The sequence below is a fragment of the Lepisma saccharinum genome, chromosome 26 (genome assembly GCF_977018435.1).
Source record: "Lepisma saccharinum chromosome 26, izLepSacc3.1, whole genome shotgun sequence".
NCBI lineage: Eukaryota > Metazoa > Arthropoda > Insecta > Zygentoma > Lepismatidae > Lepisma > Lepisma saccharinum.
The window spans coordinates 48,791,896-48,812,247 of NC_139254.1; the positions used below are offsets into that span (position 1 = coordinate 48,791,896).

The window sequence follows — 20,352 nt, forward strand, 5'->3', positions numbered from 1 at the left end:
TCATTTTTTCTCACTCTCTCTTCTACTTTCTCTTTTCTCTCTCTCTCTCTTCTACTTTCTCTTTTTCTTTTACGAAATTCATGAAGAGGAATTCTCCCAAACAACACAGAATTCCGCAAAGATTTGCTGTAGGCCCAGAACTCTGAACCAGTAAACCGTTATTCAGAACACTTGTTTGCCTTTGATGTCTTGTACGTCATGCAAGTCGCTGTTGTGCGGCGACGACGTAAGTGCGTGTAAGTGCGCGTGTACGTACAAACTCCCACTTAACAATTTTCTGTCGTCGACGATCCCATTGGCAATTTAAAGATGATGTTAATGACAGCGTTATCGTAATGCCCTTTCTGACCTTGTGAATTTATTGCAATAAGTAAATATTACGATTTCTAAACATTGTCCTAATAAACGTTTATTTGCCATTGCAGAAATTAAAACTTACGGAATCCAGAAGTGAAGCCTGAGAGAAAAGTCAAGAACGGCAGTAAAGGGAGAAGAATTCAGTTTTGATTTTGACTGTCTTTTTTCAATGATTAAACACATGTAAAAAATGTCATAAATGTGTTATTTTACAGTGACCTAAAAGTATTAGGTATTATGTGTATTTTCCTTAGCATTACGCGACCTTAAAGTACAAAGGTTCTATCTGCACTTTTGTGCAAAAATGAGTTTCTGACCTTAAGCAGACAATTGGTTTACATTCTTTGTACTCCGTAAAGATCAGTCTTCGAAGTATATTAGTTTCGATGAAATCAAGCAAATAAGGTTTTAAGTTGGGGTAAAAAAGTTATATCTGCTTTGTTTCCGGTCTTTGTGACTACCAGACAAATGGCGCAACGTTCATCTCCTATGTATCCATCTATTGGAACCTCCAACGTAGAGAGGAAGCAATTAAGTAAATAAAAAGTGCCAGATCTCACTTATACACTTATATATGATGAAGTGGATGCCGGCTGTGGACCAACGTTACTTTGCTACGGTGCTGAAGAGAAACATATAAGATTTTTTTTTTCCATTTGTTTACAGTCTTGTTGTCAATAAGCTATATCTACTCTCAATGAGTAGAAATACTTTTCATTTCTTATCAGAAGGATATGCAGTAGCATGTTATGTTAAAATGAACGTCTTGTGTTTCCACTGGGATTATATACTGCAACGCTATTTACAACATGGTTACTCTTTTCAACTGACTCGCATGTTAATACTTTCTATTAAACATTATTTCAAAATCCAATCTTCAAACTCTTACATAATTGGTTTATAGTATTGGATGAAACAATTTGTATTATTTTGTACTCTGGAGCTGCATTTACATCTTTTTTACTTTCACGTGTACATAGGTCATGCAGAATATAGAATAACTAGAATATAACTAATTTCTCACCTTTCTTTTTTTGCAAAAAAAATGAATATTTAAGGGATAACTTTTTTACTCTCATCTGAAACGTTACTTTTGGAGTTAAAAGGTTCTAACTGCAAATTCGTCGTTGCAATACCTGAACATTAGTAATATATTTTCCTTAATTTTCCTGTATATATTAGAGAGGAAGGGATCACTATACAACTGCCAGAGGCACAACTTGTTGGAATAAATAGTTTTTCCTGTGCACATAGTCAAATGTTTAACTAGCTCTCCTGAGAATATTACGACTTGGCAGATAGAACCTTTTTACTTTAAGGTCGCGATTAGTCTACCCCCCCCCCCCCACGCGCTCCCGCCCACTTCATTTATCGCTGGGTTTGCAGAAATACATGCAGGAACTATGTTACACCCTTCAAAAAATTTGTCAATTTTACAATTGGAGAGAAAAGTTACTTAACGATGTTGTCTATCAAACATGTCAAAGTTTTCTGCCAATTTATTTACATTCTGTACCGGAAATCTATGTAGGGAGCTAAGGAAAACAAGTCTCTGCGCACGCAGTTGGTCGACAAGGTTCGACCAATGAACGTGCGTCAGGAGAAGCGAGTGCAGCTACCAGCCGTTTGCAACAGCGAACACTGCTTTGCCGACATGCTTTCCTTGCTCGTAACGTCCTACAAAGCCAGATGTTACAGGCTCGACTCCTGGCAAAGGTACGGGATCATACGCGTAACTTGGCGGGTCCAATGGGGAAGGAGGCGCTTATCCCCCCAAATTTTCAGGTTTATTAAAATGTACAAGTAATTGGTATTTCTGTTAACTTTCAGAGACCTGAAGAAAAAAGTATGTCTTGTGATTTCGCACGTGTAACAGTTATTTAACTTATCCTGAACGTTTTTTTTTTTATGGAATCAAAGACTTTTCGATTCTGATACCCCCAAGTTAAACCCCAAGTTTGATTCTGCTCCCTCCCCCCAAGTTAGGCCCCACGTTTGATTCTGCCCCTCAAAGTTAGGACCCAATTTTGTTTTTAACCCCCCCCCCCAGTTCGATTCTGCCCCCACCCCAAGTTAAGGCCAAGGTTAGGCCCAAGTTTGATTCTGCCCCAAAAGTAAGTCTGCAGGTTCGATTTACCCCCCCCCCCCCACAAATAAGGCCCTAGGTTCGATTTTTAACCTCCCCGCCCCAAAGTTAGGCCCCAAGTTCGATTATACCCCCCTAAGTTAAGCCCCAAATTCAATTCCCCCCCCCCGCCAAAGTTGGGCCTTAAGTTCGATTCTATACCCCCAAAGTTAAGCTCGAAGATCGATTATACACCCCCAAAGTTAAGTCGTAAGTTACGCCCATGGTATAGATATATACAATGTGGAAGCGAACTCTACCAACAAACTTTCACAGATAGTTCAGGTATGCTGGCTCAGTGTTTTCATATGAGGAACCAACCTTTATTACAGAGTAATGTACTCGTAATGTTTGACATGTCCTTCCCGGACGTATGAACAGACTGTTGAAGTACACCATCCCGCCTGATAGATATGAATCTTGTGCTGGGGGAGTTACGAGATAATTTGGCGCCCAACGTGGCACGGTCGTGCCAGAGTGAACCATATGATATTATTAATAGTCATAAGAATATATTTATCTCAATACAAATTGAGAATGAACAACATGAGACTATATTGTGGTATACGCGTGATACCTCCCAGGGCACGGGAAAACATTAAGATTTGCAGTAAATAGACACAAAAACACAGAACTTACGTTTTAACATATGAATTCAGAATCTATTTATCTTGATTATGCAATTTAAAAAGAACCAAAGTTGTACATCATAAAGAACTCACAAAAAGAAATCACAGTAACAGCACAATCTCTCTCTCATGCACTTCCATTAATCTCGTAACTTCCAGCCAAGATTCATATCTATCAGGCGGGATGGTGTACTTCAACAGTCTGTTCATACGTCCGGGAAGGACATGTCATGTTGATGTGTTAAACTTGTATTATGTCCTTTGGACCGCGATAGATTACAAAGAAAAATTAATCACCTTCTGTAATATCATGAATAGCAATACAAACAATACAAATAGAAATATACAAGAGTAAAGAATCAAACCGAAGGGACAAGCGACGGGTGACGGCTTGTGCGGTAACGGTGTGAAACGTTTCTGCTGATTGCCTCGTTCACAAGCGCTTGTTGCTTCGGTCTGAAATCTCTCACACACAATTTTCTCGGAGTTTCAGCATTTCACTGTAATTGAGTTTATTGCTGTCGTCGGAAATAAATCTACACCTTTAACGTGCATGCACTGAAAATCGGACGTAGGTTCGTTTGCAAGGCAAAAGTATTACCGTTACGGTATAGGGAACACCACAGTAACTTCTTACACACAATGTACTCCGTGGACTATGCTTCGGCTACTAAAATGATCTTCCCTTTCTCTGTGTGTGATTTCTCTCATACGCTTATTTCTCCCTTTACTCTTTTCTTTCTCTTTCTTCTTTCTTTTTGTTTCTTGTTTATTTATATCCTCCTTCCTCTGCTTCGCTTTTTTCTCTTTGTTCCTCTCTCTCTCTCTCTTTTTCTCATTTCCCTCGTCCCTTCTTTCTTCCTTCCTGTGTTTCCTTACCTCTCTTTTCCTCTGTTTATCTCTCTCTGTCTCTCTTTTCTGTCTTCTCTCACTATCCACCTCATTATTTTTCATTTTCTTCTTATATTTTCATTCCCTTTATTTTCATCTTTATCTTCTCTCGTTCTTTTCCTACCTCTTTGTTTTTCTCTTCTAGTTTTCCTTTCTCTGTTTCTCTCTTTTCTTTATATTCATCATTTTTATCTCTAGTCTTCTTCCTCTCTCGATAGCGCAGTGGTAGCGCCCGGTGAAGGCACATGATGGTTCGGATCCTACTTGAAACTGTAGCTCAAGTCCCGATTAGCCTTACTGTGCATAAAGTGGACTTAAAACAACAACAAATCAATATCTCTTTGTGTGTGTTTGTGTGCATGCGAGTAAATATTAGTGCATTTGTGTAATTGCTCTCTACTGCGAACGTGAACTTAATCTCTTTGCCTCGATGCTTCTGCTTCTCTGGAACTCATGATAACTCCTTCAACAAGCGCTCATCATATTCAAGGCTTCACCGTAATTCCATCGTCGTCATGAAAGCCGATAAAAATTCTTACCTTCGTGTTTGTCTCGCACTGTTTTGATACAGAAATAGCCGAGAACCAACTTTCTAATTTCTCTGTTGAAAATATTGACCGCCACTCTCGAGGTCCTGAAAGGAAAAACCGAGACCCATTCATGCGTTTCACTTTCGATTTCCTTTCCACCGTGCACGGGCTCTTTGGTGGCGGATCCATCGGATGCAAATAATATTCTCCGTCAACATTTACCGAGGGAATTGACATCCGGCCATCTAGATTCTAGTCATTGAGGGCGCCATCAGATCAAGATTTCAACTGGTAAGTTCTTTGCATGAAATATTGATTGGATTCATTCATAGTCCTTCAGTACGACAGTTGCTGGAGTCTTCTTTGTGAATTTGATAGCATTTTGAGACCAGGGCCATGCTAAATAACAGAAATAGCCAAACTTATTAACCATAACTTACCCGTACCGTACGAGAAACGTACTTACCTGAAAAGGGGGGCTCACAGACCCCCACTTTTCTTTATCATTAAAATTCTAGAAATCATGTTATTATTGAATCACTTCCTCCTTTGCTGTTTGTATATGTGAAGTTATATATTTATTATAAAAATTATAAAAATATCATAATTAACAAAAAATAATAAATTTGTCACACATATATTTAGCCATTCACTAAAACGCACAAAAACCATAATAATTTTTCATTAATGCTTTTTTTGTTTATAGAGATGTAGTTAGTTGTTAATTAATTATAATGATTTACAAAATTACCATCATTACCAACCAATTGTACACTCTCACTGGCATGAGTGTCTTGAATGACACTCATTCAAGGATGTCACCTGAGAGGCCCACCTAGTGCATTTTGCCTCCTATTTACAGTACATTTATGTTTTTATGAACAAAGTAATATAGAAATATTGGGAACAAAATAAACAAAAAGATTTTGAACACACTAGTAAATAATACATTTTTAAAATTTTTTAAAAATATTTTCAGAGGTGAAAATTTTAAAAAAAAATATATATGTAAGCGGTGGGCCTGGCAGCCCTCCCACCCCCCCCCCCACCTCGGGTAAGCAAGGGTTAATAAACACAGAAAGATCATTGGTTGTTGAAACAAGACCAGTAGTTAGAGTGTGCACTACATTGTGGGAATTTGAGGGCTGCAGCGCATGGTCCCTGCCTGTAAAGGTACCTCCACTGGCGAGGAAATGTTTCGAAAAGGAAGGTAGATTCGAAAATTTGAAATGTCGTGAAAATATATACAATTTAGCTGATTACGGCCCGTTTCGCCTTATCCCGCTTCGCCTTATTGCGTTTTCACCTCCCCCAATACAATTTCGCGTGATTTATGTAACACAAATTTTCTAAGGCGAAACGGGTCATCCCATTTCGTCTTACCCTGTTTCGCCTTACACACCAAAAATTTCCCACCTGGGAATATTATCGACTTGAAGGGTAATTCATAATGGAAGCGTAGAGCTTGTGATGTTGTCTACCTTGGCTCCCTTTGTCCTGTCGGTTAGGTTAGGTTAGGTTAGGTTAATAATACATTAATAATAATAATGACTCTTCATGTTGATAATATTCCCAGGTGGGAATTTTTTTGTGTGTAAGGCGAAACAGGATAAGGCGAAATGGGATGTCCCGTTTCGCCTTAGAAAGTTCGTCACATAAATCACGTAAAATTCTATTGGGGGAGGTGAAAACGCAATAAGGCGAAGCGGGATAAGGCGAAACGGGCCGTAATCAGATATATTGTATATATTTTTACGACACTTCAAATTTTCCAATCTACCTCCCTTTTCCAAACATTTCCCAGGGCGAACACTTTGGGAACCATTGGGTTAGGATATGCATTAAAATGGTATTCAATATTTCAATTTACTTCACTAAAATAAGAAGTGATCATCAGTCCTGAAAACGGAACCGTGAACAATCCTGGGACGGATGGAGACACTTACCAAGAGAATTAATTGTGAAATGTGTGAAAAGCGACGAAAGACAATTATGCAGTGGCAACGATTAGGTGTCAAGAAATGGGGGGGGGGGGCAAGAACTCAGTACTGGGGGGTGCAAGAACAATTTAGGATGCATATCTCGGATATTGTTGCTTAGAGATTCTAATCATCCAAAACCAGTGGCGGCGATTGGGTTCCAAAACCGGGGGGGGGCAAAGTGCCAAAACTGCGGGGGGGGGCAAACAAAATTAATTTCCATTTGTAGATAAAGTTTAGCATAGTGCAGGGGCAAAAGTGGTAAAAATTGGTGGGCGTCAATCGCCCCCCTCGCCCCCTAATCGCCGCCACTGTTTATTACATATTTAGTATTAGTCGATTACGTCAAATGGATTTGCGCTCAGAGATCTAAAACTTGTATTTTTCGTTCAGAGATGGAAGCAGAAGATTACATTAACTCTTTCGTCACAAAGGTCAGGAATATATAGAAAATGGACGTGTATTTTATAAGCTTTTACAAAAGGTATTGAGTCCTTAAAGAACTAGGAAAATTCATCTTATGGCTTAATTAATGTCAGTAAATGATTTCCCCATAACACTAACCAGGGATTATGAAGAAGTTGGGAATTTCAAATTGTCAGGAAATTCGAAATTAAAGAATGCTTATTCTTGAATTTCATCACTGGAAGAATCAGGTACTTATAAAGGAAATGGTAATGCTTGTGCTACAATTTAAAAAAAAACCTGCTTCAGGCAGAAATTACATGTAATATTGTAGAATTTGCGAAATGTCGAATTTCTGAGCTTTTTCCGTCCAGAGAAATTCTCGTAAGATCGTAGACACTTCCCATCCAGGGTGTCTGGAATTAATTTCCTTGCCGCCCGTTTCCATCCTGCTTGCTAAATAGTTTTTTTTTAATGATTCTCATAATACAGGGTGTCTATAAAAGAACTCCTGGGTTTTGAAGCTAAATATTTTATTAAAAACTAAAACTCAGGAAAAGTAAATACATATTTTTGAAGGTAATGTTATCAAGTTTTGTTTACAATTTAGTAAATTCCGATGTGTGCCCAGTTTGTAGGACGGCACACATCCAAACGCTTCTTGCCACGTCCTGGCCAGCATGTCTGGGGTGATGAGACAATTCTTTGCCTTAGATGGTTAACATCTTGAATTTTCTCCTCATAAACCATGTTCTTCACATGTCCCCATAGGAAAAAGTCTAAGGGAGTAAGGTCCGGACTTCTTGGAGGCCATGGAATACGTCCTTTCCTTCCAATCCACACTTCCAGTTTCTTTAAACGCCTTAAGCCATTGACGAATGGTTTTGTCCGAAGGCTAAACACAACCATACTCTCGTCGAAAGCCATATCACACACTGCGCTTTCTGTTGTGGCGTCGCCGTTGCATTGAACTGCACTGACGGTTTTCGGCTAGGCTCAGCCACTTCAAGGTCAACGCTGCGCAGCGTTGCCAACCTTTGTTGGAATAAACTCCAACCGGCGTGAATAAAACTTGATAAGCTACTGATTTCAAAGTAATTAACTAATGTGACTTACCTAATATCGTTTGTGCGCCATCATGGTTTAAAACCCCGGAGTTTTTGTATAGACACCCTGTATAATTCTTCAAATTATAGTTTAAACTTAATTTAATTATATATCAGAAGTAAGAGGCAATTTAAAACTATTACTATTGTTTTATTAGTACGTATTAATATTTGATGTCTATGACATTCTCACCCGTGAGGTTTGATGTCGCCCCGGAAGGTAGTGTCTGGATTCAATCCTGGTTGAAAATAATACGCTAATTGATGTAAAGTGTTGTAAAGTTACTTCTGTGACTATCTACAACTTGTTTGGTGAGACGTGCAGTATGGAAAATATTTGCACAGGGACTCAATTGTGTGCAATCATCTTGAGTGGAGAGGAATACAACGCAGCTCTTTAAACAAGCGATGACGAAGCACACGGTGAAAGCCAGACCTTGGCAATGGACGTGTTTGGGAATTAGGGAATCACAGCACGCTGCTTCTGTTTTGTTCCTATGGGAGTCGAGAGTGCCCAGTCATTCGGCAAGACACTTTCACTCACTGGGTACGTTTTGTTTCCAAGCCACGCTCGTGGCACAGTTGTCGATCGTTCCAACACACACACATGTCAGGTCCGTTTCCAGGGGAGGGACCATGGGGGCTATGCTCCCCTCTTCCTCGAACTACGAAATTAACATTGACTATTTTTTGAGATTTTGCAAGAATTTTGCTTTCGTCATTACATGAGTTTCTCGTGGATAGAGGCAGGCTTCAGAAGTCTGCGGTCTGCAATATTGAGTAATTTTAGTTTTGCAACCATTGATGCAAAGCTACCAGACGCTCCGATTCAGTCGGCACAGTCCATTCAATATAATCAGTCGTGTTGCGAATATATCTCGTTTTCTACTTAACTCACATTTAGACATGTTAATTATTTCAATTACTGCTAATAAGCATTTAATTTATAAATATATTACTATCTAAACGTAAAATTATCATAGCTGTTCAATTGCGTTATATGCAGGCTTCGGATAGTTATGCATTTTGCATATAGCATATGAAAATGCATATTTTCAGTGTCTTCAGGATATATTGCATGTTTTACCGATTTTTTTCTTACAAATGCATATTCCTCTGTTTCTGTCTGAAAACTTGTAGTTTCAGAAACATGATTCAGTATGTGTTCTGGCTACAAGCTCCTAAAGGACATTTTCTCTATTCATGAAGGGAAACAAAATGTGGACTGTATTCCAAGTGAACTTCACGTTTCCGATTTGTTGAAATTACAACATGCGCCTATTGTTTGTTGTGATGTCAGATGTGGAAGAGAGTGTTTTCAGGTGTTTTCAGAGTATAAAAGCATTCTCGTGGATAACAGGCATAAGTTTACTTTTGAGCATCTGAAACAATACATAGTTATTAAGTTATTAATAGTGACCTTTCATGCTGAGTAGAATGAGAGACAGCTGGTGAAATTCCACCTTCTGCTAATCGTGACGTTCAGTGAAGCCAGAAACAGTTAGTGGATTTATGATAAAGATACATATGGAAAAAACATATGTAAGCCTCCCCGATGGTACAGTGGTAACGTCGTCGCCTTGTAATCAAGGGGTCCCGGGTTCGATAGCGGTGGAGGCACAAGTGGTTCGGATCCCACTTTAAACTGTAGGTCCAGTCCCAATTAGCCTTACTGTGCATAAAGTGGACTTAAAACAACAAATCAACCAACCAATCAATAAGGTAAGCCAAACCATACATATTTTACTTATGTAAACAGTGGAATTAATAAATAGTTACAAGCTATGGCTAAATTTTCTGAGTTTGATGTAAATTTTTAAAATTTTAAATGCATATTTTGAGCATTTAAAGACCATATTGTGAGCATTTTAAGATCATATTTGAAAGTTTGTTATTGCATAACTATCTGAAGCCTAGTTATATGAAAATTAAAGGAAATTTGAAAACATTGTTAATTTGCTTAACACAGTACTATCCCAATATTTCTGAGACAAGCTGTACGCCATGTGACAACCTCTGTAAGCGACTGTGTTGCTGATTGTGTGGTGGTGTGTATGTGTGTGTGTGTGTGTGTGTGTGGAGGGGAATCAGTGGGTTGATTTTTTTCTGTTACTTTGGACCATAATATTACAACTCTACAATTGGCGTTTAATTCTAGTTTCAGTACTATCATAACATTGTAGGTTACATCTAATACTCCAACAGCATTTTGCCGACGATCTTGGCGGAGTGGTTAGAACAACACGCTACGACGCCAGAGGTCACGGGTTCTGGGCATGAGTGTTATTTGTGAGTGTTTCATCATCCTCGTCGTTGCGATTAGCCAAAAGCGAAAGAAAGGCTATGGAGAAGTAAAATATCTAAATCAATGAATCCAACAGCATTTGGGATCTTCTCCTTGTTAGAGGAAAAGGTCTAAATATGGTCCGCCTTTCTTATGTTGTCATTTTCGGAGGGAAAAAAATAATATATTAATCACCTGCCTTTAAAATGCATATCTATGATATATATATACTTAAATGTAATAGCATGCTAAAGTATAGATCTCCATTTCTTAAAAAAAAAGCAATTCCCAAAAAATGGTAAAATGATGTATTTCAAAATTGTGGTCTAAATATGGGCAATAGTGGCAATATCACAAAAAGCAATTAAAATTTTAAAAAACAGTCATTTATCGCTAAAACATTATAAAATTCATATTTCGCTCCGGTGTGAAATCTCCCTTATGGGCCGGGCTCGAGTGCTGGCCTGAGTACAGGGGCGTCAGTTTCGAACCCTGGGGAAATACTTGGGTGTACCTTTATGTTCGTCCCTACCATCCATTTCATCTGTTTATCCTCATCGTCGCGATTAGACAGAAAGAGACTGAGTTTAGAAATGAAGACGAGGCCGTTGCAAGTCTCCTCTCGGTAACAGGTTTCGAAACTGACATTGAACCTTCAGGCGCAATTTGGCGACTAATGAATAATGCTTGGGCACCAATAATGAAAACATATAAATTCTATACCCAAAATCAAATGACAAAACTTAATGTATTGGGAAGACATAAAAATCAACTATAAATACATTCTCCATTTAGAAACCACGCAGTTAGTAAAAGAAGTGGGAAATGTCTGCGCTTAGGAATTTGGCTTTTTTATCTGATGTGTGTTGAAAGGTTGTAATGGAAGGTTGTAATACTGTAATGCAATGTGTCGAAAATAATGTTTGAATTTAGTTTCATCCTCGCAATGCTTTATCAAGGAATGAGATTGTGCAAACTGTTGTGTTTTCAGTTCACGCGCTTTCGTTGTTTTGCTTAGTGCAATGACAATGATGCATATGACAGTGTAACATACATAGGTCTTGTGTAGTAGTTGTGGTGTCTAGTGTGTTTGTGTTTATCTTGTGTAGTAGTTGTGATGTGCTTGTATGTGGGTTTGTCTTGTGTAGTAGCTGTGCTGTCTAGTGTGGTTGTGTTTATCTTGTGTAGTAGTTATGCTGTCTAATGTATTTCTATTTGTCTTGTGTAGTATCGGTGGTGTGTGTGTATGTCTCTTGTGTTGTAGTTGTGCTGTCTAGTATGTTCGTTTTGCGTACTAGTTGTGCTGTCTAATTTGTTTGTGTTTGTCTTGTGTAGTAGTTGTGGTGTGTTTGTGTTTATATTGTGTTATAGTTGTGATGTGTTTGTGTGTGTCTTGTGTAGTAGTTGTTGTGCTGTCTAGTGTGTTTGGGTTTATCTCCTGTAGTAGTTCCTCCATTCATATTGGGGGTTAGGCGTAGAGCTGACAACTCTGCACTGTAAAAAAGCCATGTCAAGAATCAGCAATATAAGGCCATGGATGTTCCCAAGGTAAAATATTCCGGAGGTAAAATAGTCCCCCCGTTCGGATCTCCGGGTGGGGGCTACTTTGGGAGGTCCCTGGACTAAGGATAAAATCTACGTTAGGAATAAGGATATTAAATTAGGCACCTGCACTGTAAAAAGTTGACAGTAAAAAAAACGGTCTAAGACCGTCAATTCTCGCTGCCATCCAGATACCGTAAAAATTACGGTGACCGTAAATTTCTTTTTACGGATACCTGTATATTAAACGGTAATATACCGTAATTTTAACAAGTTTTTTTTTAAAAAAATACGGCATAATGCCGTAATTTAAACAATAATTTGCTGTATTTAGATGGAATACCTTTTTGCATAATGTAAAAAATTATACCTTTTTGGCCAGACAATGTCAAAAAGTTATTTTCACATTACATATTGATGATTGATATTGTTCTGGCATAGGTATAAAATTTCCAATTTCACTGCCAATGTATGTGCTTAAAACACTCCTTGGCAGCACAGTTCATCGTTTTCCACGATACTAAGGCATTTAGAGAGAATTTTACATTTGCACAACACACAATTGATTTACGTACCCTTGCACAGGTCGACAGTAGTTAGAAAGTAAAAATTACCTGTTTAACTAGGGGGAAATACTGAACTACGAATTACGTATTAGAGCCCCCTTCTGGCTTCTGTAGTGGACTGGTGAGCTAACTCCCATAAAGCTAGATGTGCCAGGTATGAAACCCAGCTCATACATGAGTATCATTGTATTTATTATACCCATTCCATCATTTATAATCATTATCACATTTAACCCAATATGCAGAAAGAAACAAAAATACCAAAATAATAATTACAACTTATTAATTAAATAGCATTTCTATGGCATCCACCAACTCCATAACCAGCAAAGACATACATTTTTATTGGACAAAATTAACATGTTCTTGAAGGCAATGTTTTAATTATTTTATTAGATACTTCCAGGCCCTCTGATGGCACAATGAAATTATTCTTACCTTGTGATCGAGTCCTGAGTTCAATACCCTGGTGGAGGCATATTGCAATGGTTTGGATTCCACTTCAAAACTGTAGGTTCAGCCCCAATTAGCCTATCTGAACATAAAGTGGACTTGAAACTATACCTCTCCATTTACTACAATATTTATGTGTGCGCGAATGCATTGTAAGGATATGATACATTCACAAAGAAAAACAGTTATGAGGAAAAGGTGAAATATGTTTAAAATCCTTCCAAGCAAAAAACAAATTCTCAGTGTTTTCAGATATTCAGGAATCCTGTGAACATGGGCGTCCAGAAGGGGGGCAAGGGGGCCATGGCCCCTCCCTGGAAAATGAATGTGTACCTAAAAATTATATATTTCACACATAATTTCATTTCAATCACAGTAATTTATGTTAATTATTATAAATTCGTTGAAGAAACATGATAATTTCATAGTGAAATATTGTTTTTTGAGAGGGCACCACTATTTTGGAGGAAAATATGTGTCCTTTGCCCCCCCCCCCTCTGGAAAAAATTACCTTACTTGCCCCTCCCTGGAAAAAATCTGCGGACGTCCATGCCTGTGAATAACATAATAGAAAGCAGAAAGGAAAACATAGCCCTCAAACCTTAAAATTTCAATGTTTTAGCATTTATGGAAATACATTTCCATAATGAGACTACTTTGTTAGTACAATAATTATTATTACTCAAATTAGGAAATATTACAAAAATATCTGTAATTGAACTGAAAAAAAATAATTTCCTCACAATGCAACAAGTAAATCACAAATTGCACTCATAAACACACACAATACTATAATAAGCCGAAGTTTTTCTGTAGGCAAATGATGAAAAGATTCTCTCTCCTTGACCACATGAATTCTACAAAAGTCTGAGAAGTTCCTAGATCTGACTTTATTCTCATCTTCAGGGTAAAGGTAAAGAAGTAATTCTAGCCTGAAGATAGTGGCATTATTCTCAAAAGCTCAGAAACAGTTGCAGAACCCACTTGATCGATAGCCCAAGAGAATCAATTCAACATAAAAAATTAATAAATAAATAAGTAAAATAAGATTTTAAAAAACCTGGATTTTACTGGCATTACTACCAATCTTCCATCCCTGCTATTGGTGCAATCCTCAAATACTTTTCAGTTTTAAAAATGGAATTTTCAAATGAGATATAATAATTCAAATAATATAAATAATTTATTCAAATCAACCAAGTACATAATTATAATTTACTTTTTATTTATTTTCACTTTACACTTGTTTCTTTGCATTTTGTCAAATAATTACTACATTGCACTTGTGCTTTTTTCTTCTTAACTTAGGACCCTTCTGCTGGATTAAATCGCCTGGGAAGAAGAAATATACCATTAAGGAATTTGATACAAAACCAAATGCTATTGCAACAGCATAAATTTAAAATTTCATTAATTCTCAAGTAACAGAATAACATTGTCAAAGGTGTTCAGTGGTGCGTAAGCTCAGTAGTAGTTTCCCACTGATACAGTTCCCTCAAAAAATAAATACATATGTGGAAAGGTGGCAGAAATTGTCATCATTCCATGAAGGCACATGGTTCCACATTATCTACTGGCTACAGTGGAGATGATGTGATCAGTACCATGTTTCAGCTGTCTCACCCCCTCCCTTCCCAGTTACCCATAGAGTAAACTAATTTGAAAAAGTAACTATACTAACTTAGCTACTAAGCCAGCCCTGGTTTATTTCAGTCTGTAGAGCAATGACATGGTATGCCAAAGAACTTGGTTTGTGTCCTGGTCAAGCCTGAATTTTCTTTGCAAAACTTTCTATGCAGTACATCTCCTATGTGAACCATGACAATCCAGTTAGTTGGGTGTCTTTACTGCCATGAGACAATTGAAGTCTGCATTATGTCAGTTCAAAACAAGAAGAGAACTTCTTATGTACGTTTTTGCAAGTTTTCATTTTCAGTGTCATTACGAGTATTATTAAAGTGGTTAACAGAAAACAAAACTAAAATTCAAAAAAGCAATGAAACAAGAAATGGAGATACAATAACATGCTGTACTGTAGCATGCATGTTGAAATGCAATCATGAAAATATGTATTCCATATTTGTTTTTATTTGTAAAATGACATATATCATCATCATCATCAGTATTCCACCACGTTTTCCACATTTTTAGAGAAGTTTGCAGATTTCATCCATATATTTAATAGAAACATAATCCATAGTTAATGGAAACATGGTCTCCACTTAACGTTTCATGAAATTTAGTGTATAGCTGTGATAAATTATGGTATCACAGCACTGGTGGGGTCCAACTTCCACATTGCGCTGTGCCTTCATGTCATGGTGCATGATGGGCTTTACCTTACTTCCGTTCCGTGTGTGCCAAATCATATGGTAAACCCAGTACTGCATTCAGTGTTTAAACCATTCATCTTTTAGATCTAAGAGACAATACTAAGATGAGAAATGACCAATATTATGATTAAATAATAAATGGTACAGTGGGATGCACAAGTATTGGGTCAGCAAATTGTCCATAACAATTTTCATTCATATTTCTCTTGCTTCTTTCGTGTTTTTAGGGACTGACCTTTTACGTATGCAAGTGCTGGTGTAGAAATTTTCAGCAGCTTGTTTGACATTTTGTTTCATTTTTTTAAATCACTCATTTCGTAAAACAAGGGCAATAAACATGGCGATGGACAATTTACTTTGCAATTCTTATGCATCTCATTGTACAACAAACCACATCCATACTGACAAGAAGACTCAAACTCTGAATGTTTGGTGATTAAAGTATGGGTCTAGCACTAAAACCACATTGCCACTGACCCAACCACCTGTTTTATGCACTGAATTGATGTGAATATTTCAGGAGAATTAAAAATATTTTAACTACAAACTTGGAGCTTTTTAATTATTATGTGAAAGTTTGTGCAGTGTTCCATTCAAACATGATACAACATACCTTTTGCCAAACTCCAATGTGTTGCATGCTTGAAATGGATACTGATATAGCATTCAGGAAGCCAAGCATTCTATCAATTCTTGCTCAATTGAAAGCATAATTTCCATGCATTCTATTAGGAACGATCCTGTAATAACAATAATAAATTTAAGAATCTCATTCAAAATATCAAATATATGAACAAACAAAAAAAAAAAAACTTGCATTCAGTACACGGAAGGGTTATTTCAAAGAATGTCAATAGGCCCAATTTTAAGGAAAGCCCACCCTGACCTTAAATAGTTACAGGAGTTTGTATGATAAATTGGCAGCATTTTTTAAAAAAAGTAGGCCCTGTGTGTTAGTATCAATTCAAGTAATTGTTCAATTCCATGACCCACTCTTTTCACATACAGCCATTCACATGGAAAGTAAAGGTAAAGGGATTGAATAATAGTTGACAGAACACAAGATTGAAAACTTTCAATAACCTTTACCATGATTTATTTTATTTATCTTTCAAGCTAACTTCCAACCATTGAGTGAGTAACATTTCAAATTTCTTATAAAAACTTATTGGATCCATTTCTAATGGGAGGAGGGGTGGGTATTTTGTTGCTTCAGGTTCTAGTTGAAAACATGAAAAGCAACTTACTTGTGGATCTTGTCCAAAAGAGGTTCCAATGCAGTTTCTAGGACCTCCCACAGAAATTTCACAGCTCACTACCCATTGGCACAGTTCTTGGCATATCTTTTACTTTCCAGACTTAAAATCAGAATTTCTCATAAAAACCTGTAATTAAATGAATTTTGAGCATGAAAACCATAAATTATTAACAATTTTGTACAGTTTTAAACTTAATGATAACAATTAAACCATAAATTACCTAAATCTACTGTATTAAACTTATATTGTGTCATTGTTTTGATTACTGGAACTTTAAATCCAAATTTTGTCCAAAATTGCAATTCTTGCGAGAGAAAAAGAATTTTAAATCAGTCATAAGATACCTAATTACAGTTAAATATGCATGAATGCTAATTGTTGCAGTCATAAACAGCTTAAACTTGAAGGGAAATACAAAATAACACCAAGAACTAACATCTTTCATGTCAGTACCACTCAGTTTTTATGTAAAAGTGTCATTCTTGGAAAATGCCGCAAAACCGAAGGAATTTTGAATTATTACAAAAATTTTGCTTTTACTTCACATTATTTGCTTAGAACTAGCAGAAGGATTTTAAGTGGATGCTCAATATGTTATGGAACATCCAAATAGTTAATATTAGTGAAAATCAATGTTGCCATCTTATTTTTTTAGAAAATTCCTCAGTGTTCCGCAGATAAAAATTTCTAAGTTTCAATTTTGTTTTCACATACAAAGTTAAATATAACACCTCCAACTTGTGTAAATGTACACTATTATAATTACTCATAAATTTGTATTTTTAACCATTCACTTGACATTTTGTCAAAATTATGTAATTCTACTTACCTAAATACAAAATTATGAATAAAATGAACAATATTGGGAGACCAGTTCTTCATTTATAAATCTCCCATGGGATTAAATACTTCTCAACAGATAACCTTAGCTAGATCAAAATATCTTTACTCTGATGGGGTCTAGAACCCAATATTGAATTTTACTAAAATTTTGGGACTTTCAGATAAATTTCGGCTAATTTGCATGATTTTTTTTCAGTGTACAGGATAGGTGAAGGAAGGGAACAATTGAAGCACACAGTGTCATTTTTTTCCCGTAAAGCTTTTAAACCCTTCCCTGGAATTATTTATGTGTGGAGGTTCAGGATTAACAGTATCATTCAGTCACTACTGATGAAATCCATACAATTTCAGCCAGTACTTTTAGGCTGTTATGCCAGATGAATAGTTAGGTACCCTTGACTTTCTGTACCACCAAGTGAAAGTTTTTGCATTTTTTATAAAGATTAAGTTGTTTATGTAGCTTTTCTGCTGTTTTTAGCTCAGGGAAATGAGTTATGGTGAAGTAAAGTACCTAGTTTCCTTAGCCTGAAGCAGGGAAGCTCGAAGGCTTTGTGCAAGTGCACCCAAAATATTAATAATAAAAGTCAATAATTGAAAATAAATATTAATTTTACATTTTAAATGTATTATAAAATAAGGTAAATCAAACACGAAGGACTGAAAACTCACAAAACCAAAATAGAAGTGTAACTATTGTTAGTAGTGCTAAGTTTGGTGACGTTATCATTTGCACGTATTTTAAGCTATTTGAATGTGCATACACCAATTTTGACCAATAAAAAGTTGCGAAAGTACTCCGAGATAGGAGGTTTTTAATTTACGTGAGCTGTGGTTTGGGATCAAATATCGCGGTTGTTCGTGCTTTCCGCGCTTAGAAGCACATTCTATGCTACATAAAACATCAAAACCTGTCAAGTAAGAAAAAATTGTACCTCAGAGACTGTTACTAAACATTTCTACCATCCGTAACTCGGCTATTGCAAGTTTCTGCTTTCAAAAATTTCTGAGTACTACTTGTAAACAACAGACACGCACTTCATATATCGTTTGTATACTACCTAATGAAAGTGACCGGTATTTGCAATGTGGTACATGTGATAAAGACATCGATGAATTTATATCTTCCACTACACAAGCAAATTGAATAAATGCACGTGGTTTTGGCTTCGTTGCATAGTACAGCAGTACAATAATAATAATATAGCACTAATAAACTGTGTTACAATGAATTTTCATTCCATTATGTTAAAAAATAAAAACATTATACGTACCTTGAGTTATGTAGATTTACTTTCCACGCAGGCATTCGAAGCACAACCATCGATAAAGAAGCACAACACAGCAACAAAAACATACGCTTCGGCCATGTTGGCCTGTGAAAGTTGACAAGCGACACAAATGCGCATGCGCGGCTTGGTCTAAAACGGTATGGAAGTATTTCCGATTCCACGGTCGAGTCCGTAAAATTTTTACGGTAGGATGTATTAAATTTCACGGTAACTTCTAACAGTGTGGAATGTCCTGAGCCTTTACCGGCCTGGGGCATTTCAGTGTACAGTTAATGAGATAGTTAAGTATAAATTAGATGTAGTAGCTGTCCAGGAAGTTAGGTGGCCAGGAGAAGGGAATTGTAAAACTAAAAATTATACTTTTTTCTATGGTGGTACTGAAAATCATAATTTTGGAACAGGCTTTTTCATAAATAATAGAATTATCTCTGCTCTTAAAACAGTAGAATTTATTAATGATAGGATATCATATGCACTTTTACAGGGTAGGTGGTGTAAAATTATTTTAATAAACATACATGCACCAACGGAAGATAAAGATGATAATACAAAAGATGATTTTTATACAGAGTTAGAACAGGTCTTTGATAAATTTTCTCAGTATGATATGAAAATTCTGTTAGGTGACTGTAATGCACAGATTGGCAAAGAAGAGACATTTAAACCCACGATTGGTAAAGAAAGTCTTCATGAATTAAGTAATGATAATGGTATAAGATTGATTACTTTTGCAACCTCAAAGAATTTAATTGTGAAAAGTACCACTTTTAAACATAAAGATATCCATAAATATACCTGGTCTTCTCCAGATGGTAAAACTCATAATCAGATAGATCATATTCTCATTGATAAGAGAAGGCATACTAGTATAATTGACGTTCGTACACATAGAGGTGCTGACTGTGCCAGTGACCATTATTTAGTAATTGCTAAATTAAGAGAAAGACTCTCAGTGATAAATCATAAGCAACAAAATCTAAAAGTTATAAAATTTAATACAGGAAAGTTTACTGATGAAAGAATTAAGAAAGATTACCAAATTAAACTGTCAAATAGATTTGATGTTTTGCAGGATTTAAATGATGATGGAAATATAAATGAAACAGACGTAAATAAGAATTGGGAGCACATACGTAATGCAATAGAATCAGCAGCTAAAGAAAGTATAGGATACCATAAACCAAGAAAAAGTAAGCCATGGTTTGATAAAGAATGTCATAATCTAATAGAAATAAGAAATCAGGCTAGACTTAGGTGGTTAAATAACTCTGATGATACAAAACTAAACAATTATAATAGAATAAAGCGAGAAGTTAACCGCACGTTTAGAAGTAAAAAAAGAGATTACTTGAAAAGCAAAATTAACGAACTTGAAACAAACAGCAAAAATAAAAATATCAGAGATTTATATAAAGGTGTAAATGAGTTTAGAAAGGGGTGGCAACCTAAAGTAAACTTGATAAAAGATAAAGACGGTGATCTTCTAGCTGACCCAAGCGATATTCTAAATAGATGGAAGAACTACTTTAATGACCTTTTAAATGTCCATGTAGGAGATAAATCAGAAGTGAATGAAGTACACACAGCAGAACCTTTAGTTCCAGAACCTAACTTGACTGAAGTTAAAGATGCTATTAAAAGACTAAAGAATAACAAAGCACCTGGCATTGATTTAATACCAGCTGAGTTAATTAAATATGGTGGAAATTCATTAATATGTCAAATTCATAAATTAATTTGTTTAATATGGAATAAAGAAGA

General features: G+C 36.3%; 1 protein-coding gene and 1 long non-coding RNA gene across 2 annotated transcripts in view; one reads left to right on the forward strand and one right to left on the reverse strand.

The window, feature by feature from the left end:
* LOC145979502 (alpha-tocopherol transfer protein-like) overlaps positions 1-536 on the forward strand; it is a 90,184-nt gene extending 89,648 nt beyond the window's left edge. The window contains exon 8 of the mRNA XM_083112438.1: positions 426-536. Within this exon, the coding sequence (XP_082968564.1) occupies positions 426-454 (29 nt within the window). The 3' untranslated portion in view covers positions 455-536. The remainder of the gene's footprint in view (positions 1-425) is intronic.
* A 13,495-nt stretch (positions 537-14,031) lies between these two features.
* Positions 14,032-18,732, reverse strand: LOC145979690 (uncharacterized). The gene is made up of 4 exons (XR_014440799.1): positions 18,574-18,732; positions 16,448-16,585; positions 15,814-15,940; positions 14,032-14,199 (listed from the first exon to the last, which is right to left on the reverse strand). It is a non-coding gene; the product is annotated as an uncharacterized LOC145979690 (long non-coding RNA).
* Positions 18,733-20,352: the final 1,620 nt, after the last annotated feature.